At 45.3% G+C, this 25,616-nt stretch overlaps 1 protein-coding gene across 1 annotated transcript in view; it reads right to left on the bottom strand.

The window, feature by feature from the left end:
• SDK1 (sidekick cell adhesion molecule 1) overlaps positions 1 to 23,984 on the bottom strand; it is a 500,361-nt gene extending 476,377 nt beyond the window's left edge. Inside the window, exons 1-2 of the mRNA XM_039226081.1 lie at positions 23,934 to 23,984; positions 23,691 to 23,838 (exon numbers count right to left, since the gene is read on the bottom strand). Of these exons, the coding sequence (XP_039082012.1) occupies positions 23,691 to 23,836 (146 nt within the window). The 5' untranslated portion in view covers positions 23,837 to 23,838; positions 23,934 to 23,984. The remainder of the gene's footprint in view (positions 1 to 23,690; positions 23,839 to 23,933) is intronic.
• Between the last annotated feature and the right edge of the window lie 1,632 nt (positions 23,985 to 25,616).

The following is a 25,616-nucleotide window of genomic DNA, read 5'->3' as shown; positions in this document are numbered from 1 at the left end:
TAATCCAAAAACTATTTCCGGAGGACAAATACGTGTGGTTGTCCTGCTGTATTTGCAGGTGACACAAAGGTAAACAAGGAGTCCCTGCCCTCAGAGAATTCCAGTGCAGCTTGATTTAAGGTGGTGCAGGGCCAACAGCAGCGGTATTCATTATTGTGACTGCTGTATCAATTCACTGGAGTTATCCCTTATGTTAAAGAAAGCTCGCAGAACTTGCTTGAAGCTTCCTAGAGGTCAGGGTACCAGCTGTGAAGTGCGGCGGACAGGGGGCTATGGCCCCGTTACAAGGTGGAGAGGGGACCGGAGGCCATTTGGGGCACACGGAGGTGCTGAGCGGGCACAGGGAATTCACACCCGAAACCTCCTTTGAAGTCGAAGGGCCTGTCCACCAGTTTCTACAGGTTTGGGGGAACAACAACAGAAAGTCCACTCATTCGTAGAGACTTAGATCATTATTTCTCTACTTTTATGTAAACTCCAGGATTTCTGGGTCAAAGAACCCCCTTGAAGTTATAAAGGTCTTAATCATTCTGCTTTTCAGATGGTTCCCATCTATTCTTCCTGAAATGGTAGATGGTTTTTTAAAGGCATTGCTATTTTTCAAATACAAAGGTAAGGAAGTGACATTCTGTACTTCTGGGAGGCAGCCCTCCTTTGTCTGGGAGCCAGGAGCAAGGTGTCAAGTTGTTTGAACTCCTATAGATCATGACTAGTCTCACAGCTGGGGGAGAGTTCCCCTGGAAAGAAAGAGAAGCATCCCAAAAGCTGAATCAGGGTTTCGGTTTTCCAAATTGACTGGCCCAGCAGCCAGGGCTGTGAGATGACCACAATTATGTGTGCGCAAGAGAACAGAGCATGCACTAGACTGTCTCTTTCTACCTTTCACAACACAACCGTGTTTCAGCTGCAGTTGCCCCCAGCCTGGCATCTCTGCTCACAATAGCTGCTGTGACTCCGCATTTCCCGGTAACACACTCCGGTGGCACCCCAACTTGCCTTGTACTTTGTATCTCCTTCAAGGCATGTGCACTTCTGCCAAGCGTTCCACCAGGAAGAAAGAAAAATGTCTCCCTGTGAGCATGTGGGAAGTGCTCCCTGAGCTCATTCCAACAGGTGTGCTCCAGCAAGCTTGAGCACTGTTTGAATGGAAAATTTGCTAGAATGCTGTAAAATCCATGACTCCCACCAGCTACTCTGAAGACCAAAATGAGCTACTGGGGTCAGGGAAGATCTTATAGCAAGTTCTTCTCAAATCGGTAACACCCAGCAACCTAGGCAAGCATGTCAAGTCCGTCCTACAGTGACAATGGTCTATAGGGAGCAAAATGCTTTGAAAATAAATGAGCTTCTGTCTGTGAAAGATTCTGCTTTGCTTAGCTTCTACAGGAGAGCTGGCTCATGTGAGATTTACTTCTCTACTCTCCACGCTTCCTTACGGATGCAGAGCCTCTGACACTAGTCGGGGAAACATGGAACTGTGAAATGGTAACTTTTACACCCACAGGAGCTGGAAACAACAAGCGGTGTGTGTGTGAACAAGGACACCAGCGATTGTGAGTGCTAAGCAGGGGCAATTCTGGGCAGATGGGAATGAGCTGTTACCTGCATGTCACACTTGCTCCTTCGCTAGCCACCTGGTGTATACATTCTATTTCCTCACCTGATCCAGTGTTTTCCTGTACAAATCCCTCAACTCCAGCACCAAGCTCTGAGGACAACCTCGCAGAAAGTAAGCAAACAGAACCATGGGAAGGAGACGTGTCTCAGGCATAAATTCAACTGCCCTAAATATCTTATTTAGTTGAAAACTTAAAGAAGAAATAATATGCATGAAATGAGCCTTGGTTTTTCTAAGATCCCCATAGATTACTGCCATTTGAAGACAGAAACATGAATGCTCCCCATTTTACTGTCATTACAAGTCCTACTCTCAAAGTCAAGTCAGTATCACAAGTTACTTACTTTAAAGATGGACAGAGTCAAAACCTCTTACCACTGTGATAGATTTTAATATAGGAAACACTTGACTCAACTTCATTTAGTCTGAATATATTAACTAATACTAATTTAAGACAAAACAATCCATTCATTCTTGCCAAGTCCAAAATGATACTAAATATGTGAATTAGCTGTCTGATGTATGTGTGTGTACATACACAAATATACATACGTCTATGTACATCCACACATATATTAATGTATATTTATTTGTATCATTTACAGATGCCTCCATGTACAGACATGCACGTACGTGTGCACGCACATGTGTGCACATTTATTTATATGCACATGCATGTACAGAGATGTCTGTGTGTAGGCATGATGTGTGTATACCTGCACGCCCATATACACACGGACATATTTACAGATGCTCGCATGTAGAGACGTGTATGTGTGCAAGTATGTGTAGATATGCATTTGCGTGTAAGCAAATATTACTCTACACTCATGAGGCACATTTTGAGGATACAGAAACCTAAACATTTGTGCTCTCAATAAATGAGCCATTTCCTGACGCTGAGAGTTCCTAACACCCTACAGACACCCTTGGCAGCACCCTTCTTTTCTCAGGATTGGAAAGACTGTCTTCTCCATCTTGTTAGGTAGAGTCATGGAATGGACAAAAGGCTTGTTCCTTTTGGGACTGAGGCACAAAGCATGAAAAGGGGTAGGAGGGAGCAACCTCACTCCAGGTGTCCTCCTGCGAAATACTCTTCTGCCTCCTGTTTCCGGTAAGCAAAGAAGACGTGTCCCTGAAGAACGTCATGACAGGTCCTGACCCCATCTTTAAAATCTGCACAACTTAGTTACAACCCACTCCCCCCCCAAGACCTATTTCACCGCTCCTCCATTACCTCCATCTTACCTACTGCTATTGAGACTGAGGACTTCTGTTCATATAAATGATTAAGGAAATCATTTTCATGCCTCCAGATTGGATGAAAGTAATCAGAAATACAAAATGCAATTTTGCTTTGTGAGATTTACTTCAAGAGAACCAACACCAAGAGAATAATAATACCATTGCCTCTTCCTCTATTCGGAACATTCAAATTAGTAAAAATAATAATGAGAGTAACCAGAACTCCTAACAGTTATGATGTCCTTCTGTGATCCAGGCACTGGTCTAAGCCCTCTCATTGCACAGGTGCTCCACAGGTGATCTCCACCACCCGACGAGGCAAATATTAATAGGATTCCAGCTTCACAGAAGAGGAAGCTAAAGTAACAGAGAGGCTGAGCAACTTGGCCAAGGTCACACAACTATTAAATGGCAAAATCAGGGTTTGAATTCAAGTGGTCTGACTTCAGAGTTCATACTCTTAGTCACCATTTTATATTGTTTCTTTGCAAGCTATATCTATCATCCTTCTTAAAGATACTAAGAACAGTAAGATCATAGAAAACCCTAAGACCAGAGCATTTTCCAGTAAGTATTTAGACATGGTATTTTTAATTTTAATCATTAGATGCTTTTCAAAACTTCTATGATTGCCACAATTCGTTATTTCATCATTAGATAAAAAAAAAAGGACTTAATTTTATCCAAGGCATTTACAATTTATTTAAATTTGTATAGAGTTTATCAGGCGAAAGCCAGCCATCGCACTCACAACTAAGGGCCAGAGGTCAGCCAGCGGCAGGCGGCCAGGTCCTCAGGCCCCAACTTCAATTAACACGACTGCTGTTTCACATTCATCTCTATAGACAAAATTCTTAATATTAACTAGATGTAATTCAAGAATATTAGCCCACAGATAGCAGTTTCAAGCCATATTACGATTTCTTTGTTCATTCAAGTTTGAGATTAAGAAAAGGATAATAAAGTTATTGACAGTAAATTAGTTATTCAAAGAACTTGGCACAACGTGGGCTTCAGACAGAATACCAAGCTCAACAAAGCCAGGCGATGGTAATCTGGACCGTCAGAGGAGGCAGTAATGGTTTAGCAATGATTTTACTGAACAAAAGGTATGCGTGAAATGACTGTGAGCCCAGGTTGGCTTCATGTAGGTAATTTTTAAATACCTGAAACTACTCAGCATAGGTAATTAACAGAGCTGTTTCATGCGTTGTAACTACTAGACTCGGATTATAAAGTACACACATTGCAGTATGACTGAAGCTGGGTATAATAAGTTACCTTGCCTAATAATGAACGGGCACATCTGGACAGAAGAAGGAAAGGTTCATGCTCTCAAAGACGAATGAGTTCTAAGGAGGCCTCCCAGTTTATAACCTTCCAAGGTAAAAGAGTGCAGTCCCATCAGCAGTGATAAAGACCAAGCACAGAAACATGAAAAACCATCCTGGGTGAACCATGAACTAGTGCCGTTATGGTGGTTTGATCCCAAACTTCTAACCTGTTCCCCAACACATTTATCCAGAGGGCCTTCTAATCTACGGCTGTGGAAGAGAGTGAAACTGGACCCTTTCCCAACCAGGCTGCGGGCTGAACCCATCACATACAGCTTTTCCCAAAAAGGTGACGGAAGCTCTGGAACAAAGGGCTTTCCCCAGGCGCTTTCTCTCTGCCCCTCCCTCCTGCACTGTGCTGATCTCTTCTTCCCAGTCTTATGTCTGTGCTCCACTTCAAGACCACAGGTGCACTTGGTACAAAGTGCTCTTCTTAGGGATTCCATGACATCAAATGCTCCTTTCTAGCAGTCTCTTTCTTTTTGTGGGCATCTTATTTCTCGATCCTTCACTAAATGCTGGATCTCTCAGCTTGTGTCTCTTCTCTTCTGTCTAAAATCTCTCTCCCTAGAAAGGCTCATCCACTGGTTTTAAATACTGCAAGTATGCCATGTGCATATGGATGGCTCCCCATTTTGTGTCCCCAGATTCCCCGCCAGAGCTCCAGGCTCTGGAGTCCCAAATGTCTAGTTGCTCTCTCCACCTAGACTTTTCATAAGCATCTCAAACTAAACAGGCCCCAAACCCATCCTTACCCAGTTGTCATTATTCCAGGAAATACATACCCAAGGACTCAAATCAGAAACAAGAAGCCTGAGTCTACTGTACATCCACTCCATTCTAAGTCCTGTGGATTCTACTTCTTACTTATCCCTACTTTGTCATTATTTATTCATACCATAACTATTATTCTACTTTAACCTATCACTCTAATTCCCATCTTAACTCAGGCTACGTAAGTGCCTCCCACCAGGATATCTGAAAAGCTTCCTAAGGATTCTGGTTCTCCTTTGCCCTCCCTTATGATCCATTCTTCACAGAACAGCCAGATCTCCTTCAAGCCGATCTGATCATGGCATCCTCTGTGTCTTTCTACCACACTTGGAAGAAACCCGCAGCCCACCTCCATACGCACGTGACCAGGCCTTGCTGACCTCATCTGGGGTCACCCCACACCCCCTCCAGTGTCGTGGCCATGCCAGCTTCCTTTCAGGTCTTCCACCCCACAGGTTCTTTCCTGCTTCCGTTTCTTTGCCAATGCTGTACCCGGAATGACCAGGCCCCCTCCTTCAGATTGCTGCTGCTTCTCTTTCTGAAAATTTTGTTCTAAATATTATATCCTGGGACAGCACTTTTCTCACCACCAGATCCTCTTACGTGTTTGTTCGTTGCCCTTTTCTTGGTCCACTTTTCCTTTTACTACTGCAAATCCCGTGATACCAGGGACCTGTGTGACATCACACAAGTGCCTGCGAGAGTGCCCAACACAAACAAGACACTGGACAAATATTTGTTAAAGAAATGTAGGACGTTTTTTCTTGACTCAGGTAGAATTCATTAAGCTCAGGAAAGGTGCCAAAAAAAAAAAAAAAAACACCCATTGGAATATTTAATGACAATCAGTAAAAAAGGGGGAAAAAAAGAAAAATATCAACTAAATAAAGACTACGAGATATCAAAGGGCCATGGTATATGATTCCTTTGCTATGAAATGTCCCAAACAGACAAATGTATGGGGATAAAAAGTAGATGACCACTGTCAGGGCCTCGGGGGCATGGGAGTGGCTGCTAATGGGTCTGGGTTCCCCTGCAGGCTGGTGGGAATGGTCTGTTACAAAGTGGAGCCCATGGCACACCTCTGAATATCCTAAAGACACCTTTAAAAAGGTGTATTCTTCAGGGGCGCCTGGGTGGCTCAGTCAATTAAGCATCCGAACTCCTGATTTTGGTTCAGGTCCTGATCACACAGCTCATGAGATTGAGTCCCGTGTCAGGCTCTGCACTTACGGCACGGAGCCCGCTTTGGGATTCTACCTCTTTCTCTATCTCTGCCCCTCCCCTGCTCATACACATTCACACACGCTCTCTATCAAAATAAATAAACTTTAAAAAAAAAAAAAAAGGTGTACTCTTTAAAATGAATTTTTGATAGGTGATTTATAGCTCAATAAAGCTATCATTAAAAAAAAACAAACTGGGGTACCTAGGTGGCTCAGTTGGTTAAGCAACTGACTTCAGCTCAGGTCATGATCTCATGATTTGTGGGTTCAAGCCCTGCATGGGGCTCTATGCTGACAGCTTAGAGCCTGGAGCTGCTTCAGATTCTGTGTTTCCCTCTCTTTCTGCCCCTGCTCACACTTTTTCTCTGTCTTTCAAAAATGAATAAACGTGAAAACAATGTTTAAAATTAAAAAAAAAAAAAAAAGAGGCTATGCAGTTCATGAACTACAAACAAAAGGCTACAACCCCCTTGCTAAGTTATAAGCCCTTCAGAGCCAGGAACATTTTATTGATCCTTTTAACCCCAGAGCCTAGCACAGTGCTGACTGGCTGATGGACTGAATAGATAAGAGATGACTTTGACCTTGAAATAGTGACTGTCATGTGGATGCAAATTAGATCTACCTAGGCTTTGGTCAGATCTGACTACAGCAAGAAACAAATAGTCGTGTGAAAACTCTCCACGTTACCCATATTGGACACTCTGCAACTCACAATAGGCTCTTACAGCTGGTACTGTATTTGATTACTGCAAACAAAAATAAAAGTGTAAAAGTGCTGTGAGGTGGGCAGGCCAACTGATCATCATCTTGTATTTTACAGATCAAGAAAAGTTAACTCACAGAAGCTGTGGACTTACTGCTGGGCGCCGGGTGATGTGGCCCTATGGGGCTGAAGCGTGGGCGCCAAGGCCCAGCACAGGTCCCATCTGCCATGTCAAATCCCTCACGGGCAAGCTGGGATCAACTCTGTCATAAACATTCACAGAAATAACCAGAAAGGCATCTTTCAGGTGCTGAACTCCATCCCCAGCTCAATCACTAACACAGTATTTGACCTTAAATCACATAGCCACTTTCCTCCCCCATGCAGTCATCCACAAAATTGCTGTGATAAGACTTCCTCTGCTTCCTGTGCTCGGATGCTGTGAAGACTTACAGCAGTCCTGCAGAAAGATGAGGAAACTCACCACCCTCCACTGCGTCTACACCGGCGACACACGGCTGACCCGCCACGAGGAACTTCGTCCCGAGGACAGGTGGCTTCCATGGCTCATCAGAGTCCCAGCCAGCAAACTGACAACATGTTTCATGTGGGACATTCACCAGAATTGCTTTTACGCCACGTAACTCGTGAAAAAGCCAAGTCCCTCAGTCATGAAGTTAGGCCTGCCCTGAATCAGAGAATGACTCAGAGTACAGCAGGGTCCCAGAGTCTGCCCTGCTCACTTCAATCCTACGTGCCTTCCAAAGCCCATCCTGTCCCACACACTCTACATTGGTGTGGGGACTTTGACTCACAGTCCGTGCTCCTCAATCGCCTTCCAAAGTGTGACCACAAGGACTCCACAGGCTGTCAGTATCCTCCATGCCCCCGGAAATGCTACTCTTCCTACATGTGGACATAGGTCACCGACTCTAATGGCACCCCCAAGCCCAGCTGAGCTGGCCCCCCACTCATCTGTTTGCCTTTCTTGAACCTCCCCACACCCACACTGCCTCAGTCTCTGAATGTCACAGCCTCCTGCCAGTCCTGGCCCTGCAGTGCGCATGTACCCAAGAGGGGGATGCAGCATGTGACTGTCCCTGAGCCCTGAGCACATCCCTTCCTTCCTAGTGTTCCTTTCCCTTCCTTTTTGTGTGGCAGAACTTCCCTTCATATCCAAGATTTCTGCCTCAGTACTCTGGGACAAAACCAATGAGACCAGGCTTGCCATGACATAGAACTCCCAAAGTGGCCATACTGGATTGTGACCCCCTGCTCCCCATGGACGTATGAGATGATATGTGTCCTGAGCATCACCAGAAGCTGCCCTCAGGGACCATGCCCCATGTCTGGATTGGAAATGAGACAGAGTTACAAAGTCTTCTTGACTTATTAACTGTAGCAGTAGGTATTCCCTTGGCCAAAGTCCATAGCATATTTCCTTCATAGGGAATTTGGTGCTTCAGGAGTAACTTTCATGGATGATGCCTATGCAATTAGGTACTTGCTAAATGAATAGACAAGTGAATGAATACATGACCTGTGTTGGGGAGAGACTAACACTGACAGTGATAATCCAAAAGAGAAGCTAATAAAAGTCACTTAAATTTGACTGTGTAATGAACTACACATTAGATGTACAGGCAGTAATGTCTCCCTAATTACTCAGCCAATATTAAGACTGGCTTGCATTTCCCAAGGACGTTATAACTGGGGGGGGAGGGGCCTAAAGAGGGAGGCTGAAGGAGCAGATCTCCTTGTATTCTATACTACCAGTGGCCACTTGACCAAGGATCAAAAATTCATCATGAAAACTACCTAAAACTTCATAGTTCCAAATGAGTTCATAAATAGCTGATTTTCAATACTAACCCAAGCTTCTGTATAAGCAGAGTATAATGAGCAGAGGTGGAAATGGTAACAGTAGCACTCCATTACATTTACAGGTTAGTAAGTGTTTTCACATCTGTAATTTTATCCACCAAATGCATGTCCCCTTTAATAATTCTAAGAGCTTGATAGGGTAGCTGCTACTACTACCTCCAGCTGAGATGTCCCACTATGTTACCTCTGTTGGGAACAGTTAAAGGACTTGCCCAAGGTCACATGGCTCCTAAGTGATAGAGCTAAGATTGGGACCCTCGTTTTCTGAGCCTTAATTTGATGGACATTGTCCCACACCATCTCCCAGAATGAGCCAAGTACTATTATTTATTTATTCATTCAGGAAATATTTATCCATTCATCTAATAAGCATTAGGATGGCCAAACACTGTGCTAAGTTGCCAAGCCTTCAAAAACAAAGGAACAATCTAATTAAAAATGGGCAAAGGAACTGAGTACACCTTTTCCCAAGGAAGATGGTCACATGGCCAGCAGGTGCATGAAAAAGCACTCAACACCACTCATCAACAGGGAAATGCAAATCACAACCACAATGAGACCCCACCTCACACCTGCTAGGGTGGGCAGTCTTGAAAAGACAAGAGGTAACAGGTGTTGGAGAGGACGTGGAGAAAAGGGAGGCCTCAGGCACTGTGGTGGGAATGTAAATTGGCGCAGCCATGACGGAAAAACAGTTTGGAGTTTCCTGAAAACTGGAAAGGAGAACTGCCGTACGATCCCGCAATTCCACTTCCGGGCGTGCATCTATAGGAGACAAAATCACCGTCCCAAAGAGCCGTGTGCACCGGCGGGTTCTCTGCAGCGCCATTCACAGCAGCCCAGACGTGGAGACAGCCTCCATGTCCATTGGCAGGTGAATGGATAAAGAGGGAATAATACTCAACCTCAATGACATAAGAAATCTTGTCATTTTGTGACCAGATGGATGAACCCTGAGTACATTATGCTCCTTAACAAAAACAAGACAGAAGACGACGAATACAGTCCGATCTCACTTGTACATGGAATCTAAACAAACTGAATTTGTAGAAATAAAACAGACCAGTAGTTGCCAAAGGTGGGGGGTGGGGCGCGGAGGTGAGGGGTGAAGGCGGCCAATGGTATAAACTTCCAGTTAGTTGCAAGATAAAGTCCTGGGGGTGTACCCTGCATGGTGACTGTAGCTAACAGCATAGTACTGTTTATTTCAAAGTCGCTAAAGAGTAGATCTGAAAAGTTCTCAGCACAAGAAAAAAGTTGTGACTCTGTGTGGTGATGGATGTTAACCAGATTTATTGTGGTGATTATTTCATAATATACACATCTATCAAATCATTATGCTGTACATCTAAAGCTAATACATTGTTATAGGTTAATTATATATCAATAAAAACAGAGGAAAAACTACACTGAAAACCTTTTCCTTGCTTCTGGGGTTTACAATCAGTAGCAAACAGCCCATATGTGCAAGGGGGGTGGCAGATCTATGACAGCCACAAAGAAATACATGATTTGCTAGGACACACTATTATATGCATTTAAAAATGCCTCTTGCTCAGACTGTTGCCATTTCAAAACATAATGTGGATACTGACTTAAGAGCTAAAAAACAAAAGAGCAAGGTATGATTCACATAACACATTCCAGGCCTGGCAACTTCAGAATTTATTGTTCATTAAAACTGTATTTTAATTATCTTGGTTTTAATTAAAGTATTATGTAGAGTGGGTGAAATGCAATTATGTGCAACGGACTTGAGATGTATAATAGGCTAATATTTGTAAAGAAAGGCGTTATTGTCACTAGATCTGCTCATGTAAAATGAAGTGGTGTGTTATTTTCCAATAAAAAATTGGTGCAGAGAATATGGAAGTCTTGTCATTAAACACTATACTGCCAGCTCAAATGGAACCAAGTAGCGCTAAGAGCCCCCACCCCTGCACTCAGCCGCTCACGCTGCTCAGGGAGGGTTCTCTGGCAGTGACATGCCCATATCCCAAAGCAGCAGGCACAGCTGAAGCCTCCCACAGGCGCCAAACAAACATTACTTCATTCAGTCCGTGCACATCACGGACAGGGCAGGCCTCAAGGTCAATATCTGCCACCACCGGCTGTGGCCCATAACCTGATCTAACGGCATTTAAAGGGTAACCTTTCATCCAACAGTGTCAAACGACCTAACGATCTGAAGGAAAGGATGACCCTCGCCCCAATACCCTGGCCCTCCTCTCACAGAGCACAGTGAGGCTCTGGGCTGAAGTACTAGAAAGGGGAACCAAGGTCAGCACTCTGTAGCTATTCACTGAAGCAACATGGCGCTTCCCATCTTTCTCTTACCTGCTCCTATAGACACTAATATGCCTGCAGTGTCATCTGCTCAGACAACAGGGCTCTCCCTGGATGTGGGCAGAACAACAAGGGGAACTTTCTAGGCACTGAACCAGCACTTGGAAAAGCCCATAGGACACACGGGGGCAGAGCACATTCTCTACCCCTGGGTCCCTCTCTCCCAGCTAACATTTAGAGACAACTACATACACAGCCACATCTACACAGGACACCTTCAAAGTAAGTATGAGGACATAATCTGGGGGGATGGGTGACATAGTACGGATCATCTGTCACTTCCTCAAACATTAGCTGGTAAATTACTTCTCACTCTAAATCTCAGGACAACTCAGGAGAAAGAGAACAGTCTCCCTGCTCCCTGCAGGAGAGGCACTGAGGCTGAGGGACCTGTCCCAGGACAGACACCCCCTGGGTGGGTGTCTCAGTCCATTCAGGCTGCTATAAATATCACCATGGCTTAAAAACAAAACCATGTATTTCCCACAGTTCTAGAGGCTGGAAGTCTGAGCTCAAGGCACTGACAGATTTGGTGTCTGATGGGGGCCTCTGCCTTCATGGCCAGCTTCTTATTGTGTCCTCACAAGGCCAAAGGGTGGAGGAAGGTCTCTGGGGTCTTTTTCTTAAGGGCAGTGATCCTATCATGTGGGCTCTACTCTCATGACCTAAACACCTTGCAAAGACCACCCCCCTCCTAACACCATCACACTGAGGATGAGGATTTCAACCTTTGACCTTGGGTGGGGTAAGGGGCCACACACAGTCTACAGTAGTGGGATTCCAAAGTGCCAGATGTTGAAGCCAACCGCCCAGAGGAGCATTTCCAGAAGGGCTTCCCAGTGTTCTATCTACAAAGAGCAAGCATCGCCATAGCCATCCATGGGCCACTACAAACTGTTTCTCCTCCTACCAAACTCCAGCCCTTTGACCACCATGGGATAGAATCATACCATCATTTATTCTCCATGCATCACCTGCTCAGCTTCTACTTGTTCGCTCTACGTGTCTGAGAAAGAATCTCCTGGCTCTGCATCTCCCTCGGACCCCTCCTCCTGCCGTCATCCCAGGTGGCTGAGCACCCTCATGCTGCGACTTTAGTGTCTAACCCTCTCACTCCTGCTGCCGCTGTCTCACGTGCCATCTCAGCCCCACAGCTGGGCTCACTCCCTCAGCCTTGCCAAGCCCTGTGAAAGTTCCATTCTTCATCAGTCAACCTCAAATCCTTCAGATAATAGCCCAGTTCTCCTGAGGGAACAGAGCCACTCTGCAGCAGCTTCTGCCTGGCCCCACTCCCCAGGGATGAGGTCTCAGGGAAGCAGTAAAGGAAGGAGGGAGGAGAGAGGACAAAGGAGGGTGGGGCCCCAGCGGCCTCAGCTGCACTCCCAGGATGACTTCAGAGAGGCTGCTTGAAGCTGTGTGTCACTCGACAGTCCAGCTGGGGTGGCATGGCAATTATCAACTGGTCCACACCTCTCCCCCACATACACCCATTCCCGGATTCCCTGAGGGTCAAAGCTCACCCCACAAAAATTTACCTTGGGCCACCATTCTGGATTGCATCGCCTGCTCTCCCCCTTCCAGTGGGAGGAGACACCAGCTGTCTGGGGCTGGAAGGAGTAGCCAAGGTGAAGATGAGAGGACCTGGGGGGCCCAAGGCAGCACTTTCCCATAGGCCCCCACTCGTTTCCATGACTTCACAGACTCCAGAGGCCCGCTGACCCTGCCATACATGGGCACCCTCCACTTCCTCCCTCAGACAGCAGCGAGCCATCAAAACTCTGCAAACCACCCTGGACATCCTTGTTTTTCACTCCCATGTGACACTTTGGCAAGACTTCCCCCTCTCTGAACCCAATAGGCCGTCTTCTGTACGACTGCACCAGAATTCCTAACCGTAATCCATTCCCACAAACCTCAACTATGTACGTCCACTCAGATTGTATCATGAGCCTAGCAAGTTTCTCAGTTTGCTTGGACTCTCTGGATGGTTATCTCAAGCACCTTCACATCTCTTCTTGTGCCACACTTGACTCTAAACTTAAACCTCCTTCCAGTATTCACAAAGAAAATAAAAATCCACAAGCCCTCACTTTCCCATAAGAACAGCCGAGCAACATGAATCCACACCCACATAAGGCTTCTCTTGTGTTATACTGGAAAATGCCCCTCACCCTATCGAAGGCCCCTCCAGCAGGGCTCAGGGACAGGGGATAAACCTGTGGGCCCAGCATGCGGAGGCCTTCCTGAGCATGCTCCTTCGGTGGGTGCCCGGGCTGCCTGGCCTCTCACCTCCTCCAGAGCTTGTTCCTCCAGCCACACTCACACTCCTTTCACTCCTCACATTCTCCTTCTTGAGTGGAGAATCCGCTAGCATACAAATAGTCTCTGGCATCCCCGCCCTCATGCAAAAAAAATTTTTTTAAAGAGAGAAAGAGACAGAGACAGAGTGAGGGAGTGGCAGAGAGAGACAATATTAGGCAAGCTCCATACTCAGCACGGAGCCCGACACAGAGCTCGATCCCACAACCCTGGGATCATGACTTGAACCCAAATCGAGAGTCAGATGCTCAAATGAATGAGTCACCCAGGAGTCCTTAGTAATTCCCACCTTAAGAGAAAAACAACCCCCTTGATCTCAGGTACCCATTGTGGTCATCATTTCTCTATAGACATTCTTTTTTGTTTGTTTGTTTGCTTGTTTTTGAGAGAGACAGAGTGCGAGTAAAGGAGGGGCAGAGAGAGAGAGGGAGACACAGAATCTGAAGCAGGCTCCAGGCTCTGAGCTGTCAGCACATAGACCAACATGGTGTCAATCTCACTGTGAGATCATGACCTGAGCTGCAGTACAATGCTTAACTGACTGAGCTGCCCAGGCACCCCCCTGCAGCCATTCTTAAAACAAAAAAATTCCCAATGAATTATCTCAACTTGCTCTACTTCATTATCTTTTCTTTAAATATATCTAAACTACAATTCCTAAACATGTCCTAACTAGAAAAATTCAAATGAACACCAACATTCCTAATATCCAATGTCCTTCTAGACTCAGCACCCTTTTTTCTCAGGCCCACTCTGAGGTCTCTCAGCACAGCTCTCAGAAATGTCAATTCCCCATCTTGTCTGAAAAGATCATCAAGTCTCCCTCAGTCTGGGACAGCAGTTTAGCTGGATGTGGGACTCCATGATTACAGTTACATCCCTTGGATGTTTGAAGCTATTATTCCGTTATCTTCTCTACTATTGCTGTCAGCTGAGATCTAATTGCTGTTCCTTTGAGGCAGCCTGAATTACACGTACGGCTGCTGTTAAGATTTCTTCCATCTGAAGTTCCACAGTGACACTAGAACACGTCTAGATTTGGATATATTTTCATTTATCCTAGTTGGAGCTTAATCTGCCTTTTGACTCTGAGGATCCATCATTTTAGGAAATACTATGACAATTATCTCTGAACATTATCCACACCCCGTTCTCTCCGTTCTTTCCTTCTGGACTCTTCTTAGAGCTGGAGTGATTATTCTATCCTCTTTATCTCCTAGCCTGTCTGCTATATTTTATGTCTTCTTTAATCTCTGTGCTTTATTCTGAGTTTTTTCCTCATACCTATACAGGATGCTATTTTTCACTTTAGCTGCATATCGTCTGCTCTGTCATCCATTCAATTGACTTTTTATTTTATTTATTTTTTAAAGTTTATTTAGTTTGAGAGAGAGGAAGAGGGGGAAGGAAGAGGGGTGGGAGGGGAGGAGGAGGAGGAGGAGGAGGAGGCAGGGAGGGAGAGAGGGAGGGAACGAGAATGGGTGGGGAGAGGCAGAGAGAAGGAGAATTCCAAGCAGGCTCCATGCTCTCAGTGTGCAGCTCAACATGGGGCTCGATCCCATGAACCGTGAGGTCATGACCTGAGGTGAAATCAAGAGTCAGACACTTAACCGAATGAACCTCCTGGGTGCCCTTCAGTGGACTTTTTAAACAAATGATTATATTTTTCATTTCAGGAAATGTAGTTTTTTTCTATTTGGTTCTTTTTAAAATCCACACATTAAGAGATATTCAACATCATTAGCCATTAGGGAAATGCAAATTAAAAACATATTGAGTTATAATTGCAGACCTACCAGGATGGCTAAGGTAAAAAACAGTGACACCAGCAAATACTAGTGAGGAGGCGGGGAGACTGGGTCCCTCACGTGTTGCTGGGAGGAACATAAAGCAGTACCACCGCTCCAGAAAACACTTTGGCATTTTCTTATAAACATTCAACACCCAACTACCACATTGCCCAGCCGCTGCCTTCCTGGGTGTTTATCCCAGAAAAGCAAAGACTTGGTTTACACAAAATCCTGTACACAAATGTTTGCAGCAGCTTACTCATCAAGGAGGAAAAGTGGCTACAACCCAGCTGTCCTTTGGCAGGTGAGCGGTGGTGCAGGCTGTGGTAGGTGCACACCATAGAACACCACACAGGGAGAAGCGCCAAACACCCCCAGAGGCGATGACCTGACTGTATCGGAGGATTATAACGAGTGAGGAAAGCCAATCCTAACACAGGCTGCAGGATTCTAGAACATTCTCTAAGTGGTAAAGCTAGAGAAATGGAGACCAGATCAGTGATTTCCCAGGTTTGGTGTGGGTGTGAGGGCTAGAGGAAAGGGGTGTGGCTACAAACAGCACACAGGAAGGAATGTGGATGGGAATGTGCCATGTTACAGTATCAATGTCGATAACCTGGTTGTGAAGCTGTGTGACAGTGTGGCAAGAGGGCACCAGGTGGGGACACCGGTTCAAGGGTCTCTGTATTATTTCTTATGACTCCATGTGAATACGTGATTGACTCAAAATATTAAGTTGAATTAAAAATGGGGAAAAAGGACAAATACTGTATGATTCCACTTACACAGGGACCTGGCAGGGTCAAAATCACAGACAGAAAGTAGAGGGGTGATGCCAGGGACAGGGGAAGGCACAGAGGGAGTTACTGCTAAACAGGGACAGAGTTCCAGCATGGGAAGAAGACAGGGCTCTGGCCATGGACGGTAGGGACAGCTGCACAGCACTGGGAACGTACTTAACGCCACTGAAATGTACTCTGAAACATTGTTAAGACAGTAAATTGTTACATGTATTTTACCACAATCTCAAAACATTTTCCAAAAAAATTCAAACTCCTGAAAAGACTTCCTACTGTATGTGGAATAAATCCATATTCTTTCCCAGACCCTGGTGCCTCCAGGTCCCACATCCCTTCCAGGCTCTTCCCTTTGCTCTCTCTGCCCCTCTTCCTCCTTCCTGACCACACGACAGTCCCTTCAGCTTAGCAGATGCAACAAGCTCTTTCCTGGTTTGGCAAGTATTTGCTCCCGAGAACACTCCAGGCTCCTCACTCTCCCCGTATAGACTGCAAAAGCCGTGAGCAAGGCCGGGACAACGAGGGCTCTGGCATTGCCTGGCTGCTGGCCTCTGTCCACCTCAGCCCCCAACAGTGAAGGGGGAATAATAACAGAACGATTCATGGGGCCGCTGTCAGGATCTCCTGAATCACTCTATGATTACATGGAAAACACTTAAAACAGTGCCCGTCACTCAAAAACATTAATAATTATTGTTACTAAGTATCACCTTGAGAATGAATGTTTAATGAAAGAAGCAAGGCACAAAAGATTTCATATTCTATGGTCAGAATGTACAAGAATTTCTAGAATAGAAAAACTGGGGCGCCTGGATGGCTCAGTTGGTTGAGCGTCTGACTTCGGCTCAGGTCATGATCTCGTGGTTTGTGGGTTCGAGCCCCATGTCAGACTGTGTTGATAGCTCAGAGCCTGGATCCTGTTTCAGATTCTGTATCTCCCTCTCTCTGCCTCTCCCCTGCTCATGCTCTCTGTTTCTTAATAATAAATAAATGCTAAAAATTAAAAAAAGAAAAACTATCCTATGGTAATAAAAATTAGATCAGTGGGCAGGGCTGGGGGCACAGGAATGCTAACTGCCCCAGGGAACTGGGGACTGGGAAGTGCCTGACATTTGTCACATATTTGTTAAAACTCATCAACCTGTGTGCTGGAAACCTGTGCCTCACACTGTATGTCAATTACAACGCAGAAACGCAGTTGTGAAAATGCCACCCGCACAGAGACAGGTCCTGGGCCAGCCACGGTGGGGCAGCGGCCAGCTGCCTCCCCCTCCCGCCCCACTCTCTCCCTGCTCATTTCTGCGCAGCGCCGTCCTCCCCCGAAAGTGTCCTGTTTATTAACCTGTTCCATGCAAGGCCATAGCTCACCACTGGCAGGCCCCTCCGTGCCACAAGCCCCATCCGGCCCCTGGCAGCTGGTCCAGTGCCAGCACGAAATGAGCACTCAATAAATATCTGCTGGACGTGTGAAGGGAGACAGCTACAGCGGGAGAGACAGGGCCGGCCCCACCCTTGTGGGAGCATCGCTGAACATGAACGCCAGGAAGGGCCTCGATGGTCATCTAGCACACCTTCCTCATTCTGACATGAGAGAATGGAAGCAAACTGGAGTAAGTAATGTGCCCAAGGTCAGAATTAATGGCAGAAGCAGGTCCGGAGCCCCCATCTCCTAGCCTTTTTTTACTAATACCAAACATGGCTCAATTCACACGTGTAGACATACTCTATAAACAGTCGCCAAATGCCCATAAAATATAAAATTTTTAAAAGCATATTATTTTGAAAGCTCAGTTAACTATAAAAATATTATTACAACCAGATCTACTTCATTCAAGCATTACGTTGTGACTTCCATCACAAGTGCTAATTTAAACAAATCTTTCTTTACGCGATTGAAATGAAATGGTAATAAGTTAATGGACATTCAAGTGTTTGAGCGTGGACGATTATGAGTCAGGCTGTTTCCACATCGCCTGGGATGCTGTTTACTGCCCATACTTCACAACTCACAGCATTCCTGCCAAGTCGTCCCACAAAGCTGACTGGAGGTTGAAATATTTAATCTGTGAACTTCACGTTCGCCGGAAAACACGTGCAAGCGCACCATGCTTCGCATTCCCGTCAGGCAGCCTACAGTGCGCACTCTGAGCACGGGGACCTGCAATTAGGCAGAAGAATGGCACTGCACACAACAAGTCTTTGCGGCCTAATCTGATAACTGCCGACACAAATCACCTCCCGGAGGTAAGAAAAATACTGCACGACATCGACATTCACATTTTACATTCTGAGAAATAAAAGGAAACAAAGGACATACATCAAAACTCAAATAATGCAGGACAATTTTATTATCAAATTAGACTATATTTATAAGACAAGGCTATACTGATCTTTGACATGCAGACATAGCAAACTAACTGTTTGGATTCAGTAAATCAGAAAAATAAACATTTTTTTTTTTTGCATCCTCTCAGATAAGTAAAACCTGTAATTGCCTATTCAAAATTCTGTGTATAACTTATTCTCAATTCTTTCAAAGTACTGTTTGTCTTTCCAAGATACATTCATACTCCTTCACCAATAGCATTTATGCTCAAGGTTTGTTATGTTTTCCCCCCCTTTTTGGTGAGGAAGTTTGCAGGTATTACTTGACTTTTCTTCACACTTCTTCACTCACCCAGCCATTCCAGGGGTGCTTATCTGTTGAACAAGACATAATTCTAAGAACAAGGATGCCATAGACAGCCAGCACCCAGGGGAGGCTGATGCCTCTTGAGGAGACGGTGTACACGTGCCACGCAGGGTCGTGACTCTCACCACCTCACGTCTGAAGGTGAGACGAGAGAAAGCTGCTGACGGCCGGCCAGTGCCGGGTCGGAGGGCACTGGCACTGACCCCAACAGCACCAGCCATGAGACTTCGCCTTTTCTCCCTTGTCCCACCTCCCCACCTTTCCAGTCCCCTCCTGCTTCTGCAGCCTCACATCTCCTCTGCTGTGTGGGCTGATGTGACCACACGTTCCAGGATAGGACCTCACATGCTTGGGAAGCCATTCAAGTGCTGACTCACTCCTTGCTCCTTGGCAACACCCCAGTGCCACCCTGTCCCCTTCTTCTACCAGCTTGGTTTTGTGCATCTCTGACTACTCCAGTGCACGGTCATCCTCTGTGACACCAAGAGCATCTCAGCAATAAGATGGAAGCCTCTGGGTTCCACTTACTGGCTTATGTTGTCACATGGAACTTTAGAGAGCTTTAAATAACACAGCAACAACCCCCCAGTTTAGCCTCTGCTTTGCTGCAGACCTTGAGTCTGATATATTCAACCACCTCATGACTGCATCCTCGCAACCACCTGCTAGGCACCTCAAACACGTACAAAACAAATTTCAGTTGCCACCACCAATGTCTCCCCAATATACACAAAACTTGTTTGCCTCCACACCTCTCTCCAATTCAGGAAATGGTAACTCCAACCTATCAGTTGCTTGGGCCAGAATTCTTGGATTTTCCATAGCTCCCTTCCTCCTCCCATACTTCACATCCGATCCAGCATAGATCTATCCATTCTACATGCAGAAGAGACGAGCATCTGTCACTTCTCACCACCCCTCTCCACACCTCCAGATCTGAGCCACCTCAACTAGCGCAGCGAGTCCCTCACAAGCCTCCTACTGCTGCCCTACAGTCCATTCTGAACATCATTCCTAATGGCAGAGTCACAGGGAAGACTGCATGGCTGGTCTGCTCAGATCCTCAGAGCAAGCACCGAAGTCCTCACTGTGGCTAAGTAAACTTTCCTAGGACTCAGGCTCAGCCACCTCCAAAAGTCCATCTCCAGCCTGTCCCCTCACCCCACCCTGGCTGCTCCTCCAACGCCCTGGCCATTCTCCTACCTCACGTGCTCTTCTCCCTGACTTACACCCAGGCTCCCTCCCCTGAATCATTCAGGTCTCTGCTCCAAGGTCTCTGGTTATTATCTGAGAGGGTTTCTCTGATTCCATGTCAAAAACAGCAACCCACCCAACCTTCATGCTCCCCACTCGGTGCCCTGCTTTATTTTCTCCTCTCCGTTTCACCAGCTGGTCAATCACCTTTCCTTCCTCCCTGAGGACAGGGCCTTTTCTTTGGTTTCCCGCGGCACTGTCAGTGCCTGGAACCATACTGGTGTCAGGCCCTCGGTAAGTTCTCAATGAATGACTTGGGGGAAAAGCCCAAAGTGCAATCAGAACTTTGTGAGTTTTCCACGTAGCCTCCTTCTCCTGTGAATGTGAAACAGCTCACGTCTGCCACTGGGACACTCACTTCGGCCCCTTTTTCAGGATGGTGATGAATTTTTGCTGCTCCTTTCACCCCACGAACTAAGCCTCCTCCTTCAACAAGTATGCAGTTCAGGAGCCGAGAGGCTGCTGGTGACAGGGTGCTGGGCTCGGCACAGGGCAATGGGCCTCCATTTCTTGCTGCCCCTCACCCTGTGCTACACAGACCTCATTTCCACCCCATCGCCCACTAGGCCTCGGAATTTTGAAAGGCCCATGCCTTAACTGGAAAACCACATTTGCCTTCTCTTTTGTCAAAAATTTCTCAAGTTAGGGACTTGGAGACCCAACACAGGGGAACATATATAAACAGCACCTCACAGGCACACTCAGGGCTATGTGGGCACACGGGTCGTGCGGGCCTGTGGCTCACAGAAGCCTGTAGCATTTCACACTGAAGGCTGACATTCTAAAAAGGGAGAAATAGAAATAAAACTAGTGTATGGGAAAAATAGCTCAAAAGCATGAAGAGGGTTTGGCAAGATCAAATGAAAAGACTCATTAGCCTGATGCAGACAGACCTGGGGCGGAGCCCAGCCTGGCCACGGTCAGCTGTGTGCCCTTGGGCAGGATGGCCAGCGTCTCCGATCTGCAGCCGGAGAGCTCCAAGCACAGCTGACAGCAAGTGTGAGGATAGGGGAGGACATGGTATCACATTCAAGGAGGCCTCCAATCAGTAACAGCTGCTGTTAACATTATTAATAGGCTATTCAACTAACTTTTCAAGTCAGGAATCATTGTTAAAATTGTTTTTTCCCTTGAAAATGAAAAAAAGAATCATTAAATCGTAAGCCAAAAGCTCACATTTTGAAGGTCCCATGGTAATGTTAAAAAATTAGGGGGTGGGATTGGCGAGACCAGGCTCCTCCTCCCCATGGCCAAGGGCCACCTGTCCCCCCATCCCCTCACACTGTGTTATGAACGGACTACAGATAATCAGGTTACAGTAGGTACAGAAGCTTGACCTGTTTCAACATGAATGAAACACTTTGAGCCAAACGTTTCCATTTTTAAATGACACCTTTGGTGGCACAGAACAGATCTAATGCCATCTGACTTATCTGCCAACCATCCAGACAGGGGCCCTGAAGAAATGCCCTTCCAACTGCCTTGCAAAGCCGAACTTCCTTAGAAGTGGAAAGCATGGGGTCTCTGAACGATGTATAAACTCACGGAGAAAACCACACGCACGCTGATTTACGAGGTCTTGCACAGCAGGTACTTAATAAATATGGAGGTGATGATGAAGTGGAAAATATGAAACTGAAGGGCCTTGCAAATGTGTAAATATCCCTAATCAGCCTCATCTCATCTAAAAAAAAAAAAAAAAAAAAAAAAAAGGATTACCAGCATATTATTCTACTGACATTGGAGCTTTATCAATAGCTTCGCAGACCGTTTGTTTGAAGTGACACCAAGTTAAAGCCTACTTAGTGTCTTTACATTATTAGCTCACCAGGAATTAAACAGTCTTTGGCAAGAATCTGCAAGTAAAACAGGAAAAGCTTATAAAGTTAAGAGTTGCTATTTCACTTTATCTCCTTTCATACTTCTCGAATAAATGCTGACAGCTAGACCACAAGTCAATAAACAAATTGCCAAATGGCTACTTGCTACTCTGAACTAGTCCTTCCACCGTGGACTGTGCTCCCATTGACGTAAACTGGAAACTCCAGTGATGGAGAAGCTTGATTCGATCTACTCAGCCTCCCCGGGACCTTCTCTTCCCAGCACTCTTCCCAAACCAGCCCAGTCATACTGTGTTCAGTGCTAGAACACTCCAGAATATTTCACCGGAGTCTATCTCAGCTGCCTTTTGTTCAGCCTAACAGGCTTCTAAAAGAATGAAAAATTGATCCCTGTTCGTTTCACCGACCTCAAGAGGCATTTGTTATCACTGGAATCACTATAAAGGTGGACGCGCAAGCAACTCTTAACAAAATAATGAAAAAGGAAAGCAGTTTCCCATTTTCTAAGGTAATTACTTTTTTACTAACATTTTAATTTTTTTAATTCTTTAAATTTTTTAAATGTTTTTTTATTTTTGAGAGAAAGAGAGATAGAGCATGAGCGGGGGAGGGCAGGGAGCAAGGAAGACACAGAATCTGAAGCTGGCTCCAAGCTGTCAGCAAAGAGTCCAATGCAGGGCTCAAACTCACCAACTGTGACATCAAGACCTGAGCTGAGGTCAAGAATCTGATGTTTCACCGACTGAGCCATCCAGGTGCCCCACTACCATTTTTAAATATGCCCTTTATACATTTCAACAGTCTTCCTGTTTCCAATAACAAAAATAGAAGAATTTGTTAAATGGACTTCATGGGGTGAAGCAGGTCCAGAGGCCCAGCTGGGAGAGCATGGCAGCTGGCCTGGAGAAGGGATCTGTGGATGGGCAGGCAGGGGAGAAAGCAAGGCTACACCCCGCAATGACTTTTGGAGTTACATTTAAAACCTACTCAGCAAACTGTGTTATATATGTATCCTTTGTGGAAAAACAGACTAAAAAACGAAGCATTTTCTTCTCATGAATCTTTGTTTGAGTGCAGCCATCTGACGGCCTAAGGACTTGACATTTAGCTCAGCTTACAGCATTTCATGACTCTTTCAGAAATGACCATCCCTGCAATGTTTATATTTGGGTATTAACTTTAAATTGTACTGCAAAATGCCCAGCTATGAAATGTACACGAAACGTTCTCGTTTAATCACTTAAAGCTCTAAATGAAGAAAATCTGTTTGGCATTAGATAAATACCTTGAATGTGGGATAGGCAGGAACACCTTGAAATAATGCTTAACTAATCACAAAGCAGTATTCTGCAATAGATGGTGAACCACTAATTAGACGAAGAGAAATAAAACTGTCACGGCAGGATAAAAGGATAAAGAGAAATAAGCAGTAATTACTGTTTTATCGTCAGAAAAAGTGGTATCAAACATGGTTCAGTAAAAAGAGGGAAAAAAAACCCACAGCTCTGTAAGTAAGTACGAGAGCTCATTAAATTAGCACTTGGAGCTAAACACGACTCGGGGATGACAATGACATCTTAAAAAAGTGCATTCAAGAAAGGGAAAAAGGGACCATTAAGGACCAAGCAAGGAGGCTTTACTCAGGGTGGGCGACGCTCTGGAAAAGTAACTACAGGACGATTTCCTCAAACTGCTGAGCCATTTCCCAGCCAGGTCTCCAAACAGCTGCTGGGAAAGGCCTGGGGGAGGCCTGAGAGACCTGATCCTTCTCCTCAGGGCTTAATGGATACAGTGAACTTCATTAAGTAATATGTAAACGGCGCCAACCAGTGGGAAGTGAATTTTAAAGCTCAGAGCAACTTACATTCTGCCGCTGGGAACGATCTTGTGCCCTTCTCTAAACCACGTGACCTGAGGCCTGGGGCAGCTGCTGATGGGCAGTAAGTTGAGAACTGCTGCCTGTCCTTGCGAAACCGTTTTCCTCTGGTCTGTGTCCATGAAGCTTCCCATATCTGCAGAGAAAAATGAGACCGTTTGAGTTCTAGAAAACTCTTTCTTTGGGGGGGGAGGGTCAAAGATGGAAATAACTATAATACAGCAAAGTCACCGATGGTGCTTTAATTAAACACTAAGCCAGAAGAATCTGCAGTGCTGACGAGCGCAGGTCTGGTGGCGAAGTGAAGCATGAGGCCGCACCACGTGACCCCCGAATGCCCACGAAATGCATTCATCAGCAGAACTTCAGAGTCTCGGTCACTTCAACAACGCAATGAAACGTTTGCTTCTGATTTGAATACTGGAATAAACTACCGAGAGGGGGCCCACTGCCACAGAGACGGGGAAGAATTGCCCTGTAGCCACACGCCGCCGACTCGGTCTCAAACTAGTTCCACCTAGGCGGCCACCAGTGCCCTGTTCACTTTCTCCCTTCCATTGCTGGGGGGACTGTCTCCCTAACAGGTCTTTTGGGAGAGATATTTTTTGTTTAGCCACGAACTTGTTTTTACAGGGTTCTCCAAACCCCATACTGTTGACTTAATCGGGTGCAGGTAGGCTCTGTCTCAGTCTCTCATGCTACTCGCTAACAACATTTTTAAGAAATGGGGTCACGGGAAAAAAAAAAAAAAACAGTCATTAGAATGTGGGTATAAGGCGCCAATTTTTAAATTAGTAACATTTAAAATTTTTGAAAAATGTCTATGTTAGGATTAAAGACCGTTATATGTGTGTACACACAGATATGACTTATGTGCTGTACGTTTGTCTGAATGCATTTAATTTGGAACAGTCCATAGAAAAGCTCTTTTATCAATGGATTTTTTATTCAGAGGAAATTATTTCCTATCTAACAAGCAGCATTTAATATTCTAGAAGATGAAACAGATTAGGAGAACAGTCACGGTTATTTTTAAAGTGAAGTGAAACTCGTTATCAAATAGAAGGAGAAAAGAGAAGAAAATCTAAATAAATTTCTAGAAACAAGGATATAAATAATTAACCAAGAAAAAGCCCAAAATTTAATTTTATTTAATAGAATTTAATACATTACAATAAATTCCAAGCTGTTAACTTATTCAAATATGTTTGGGGTACTGAACTGAAATTCATATTTATTAATTATCTTTTCAATTATTCAATTGAATAGAGGTTCCAAATTATCCTGCAGTAAGATTTAGCTGAGTGACTTCACCACAATTCAGAAAAGTTAAGTTTTCCTAGTAATTAAAAACATAACTAAACGTGTAGAGCAACAGCACCTCACTCAGTCACTGGTAATTGCAGAATAGGAGAGTAAATAGAAATTATTCAACTCGATACACTGACTTACAGGCCTTACCTGTGGTCAAAATAACAAATAAGAAAATACTGTCTTTGGTGGTTGGGATGGCCCAGTTTAGGAGCTCTTAAGTTCTCTCCAATTTGTTATATAAATATACAATGTAAAGTTGCATAACACTGCCTGCTTTGTTTTGAATGAAAAGACGTTTTGGTGGTAAACTCAAAATGTTAACAAAGGGACAGGCCATTTTAGAAGGACTCTACCCTTCCCAGATTCTGGACCAGAAAAGTATGAAGTGCTCTCTGCAGGCCAGCTTGTCTCTCCAACTCCTGCCAAGGCCAGGCAAACTCCCTGCACTCTGGTGTCTCCTTCAGTTACTTTCGGAGGCCGCATTCTCTAAAATGGATCGTGTCTACAGAGGACCCATCAAGTCCATCTAGGACAGACAATAATACCGTCTAGGGCGTCACTACCCTTGTACTTTTTACTGTGCAGCTAAAGGATTTCTAA

This window comes from Hyaena hyaena, unplaced genomic scaffold (genome assembly GCF_003009895.1).
Source record: "Hyaena hyaena isolate Hyena2069 unplaced genomic scaffold, ASM300989v1 scaffold_20, whole genome shotgun sequence".
NCBI lineage: Eukaryota > Metazoa > Chordata > Mammalia > Carnivora > Hyaenidae > Hyaena > Hyaena hyaena.
Note: the sequence above shows the minus strand (reverse complement) of the source record. Positions and strands in the feature narration are given on the sequence as shown.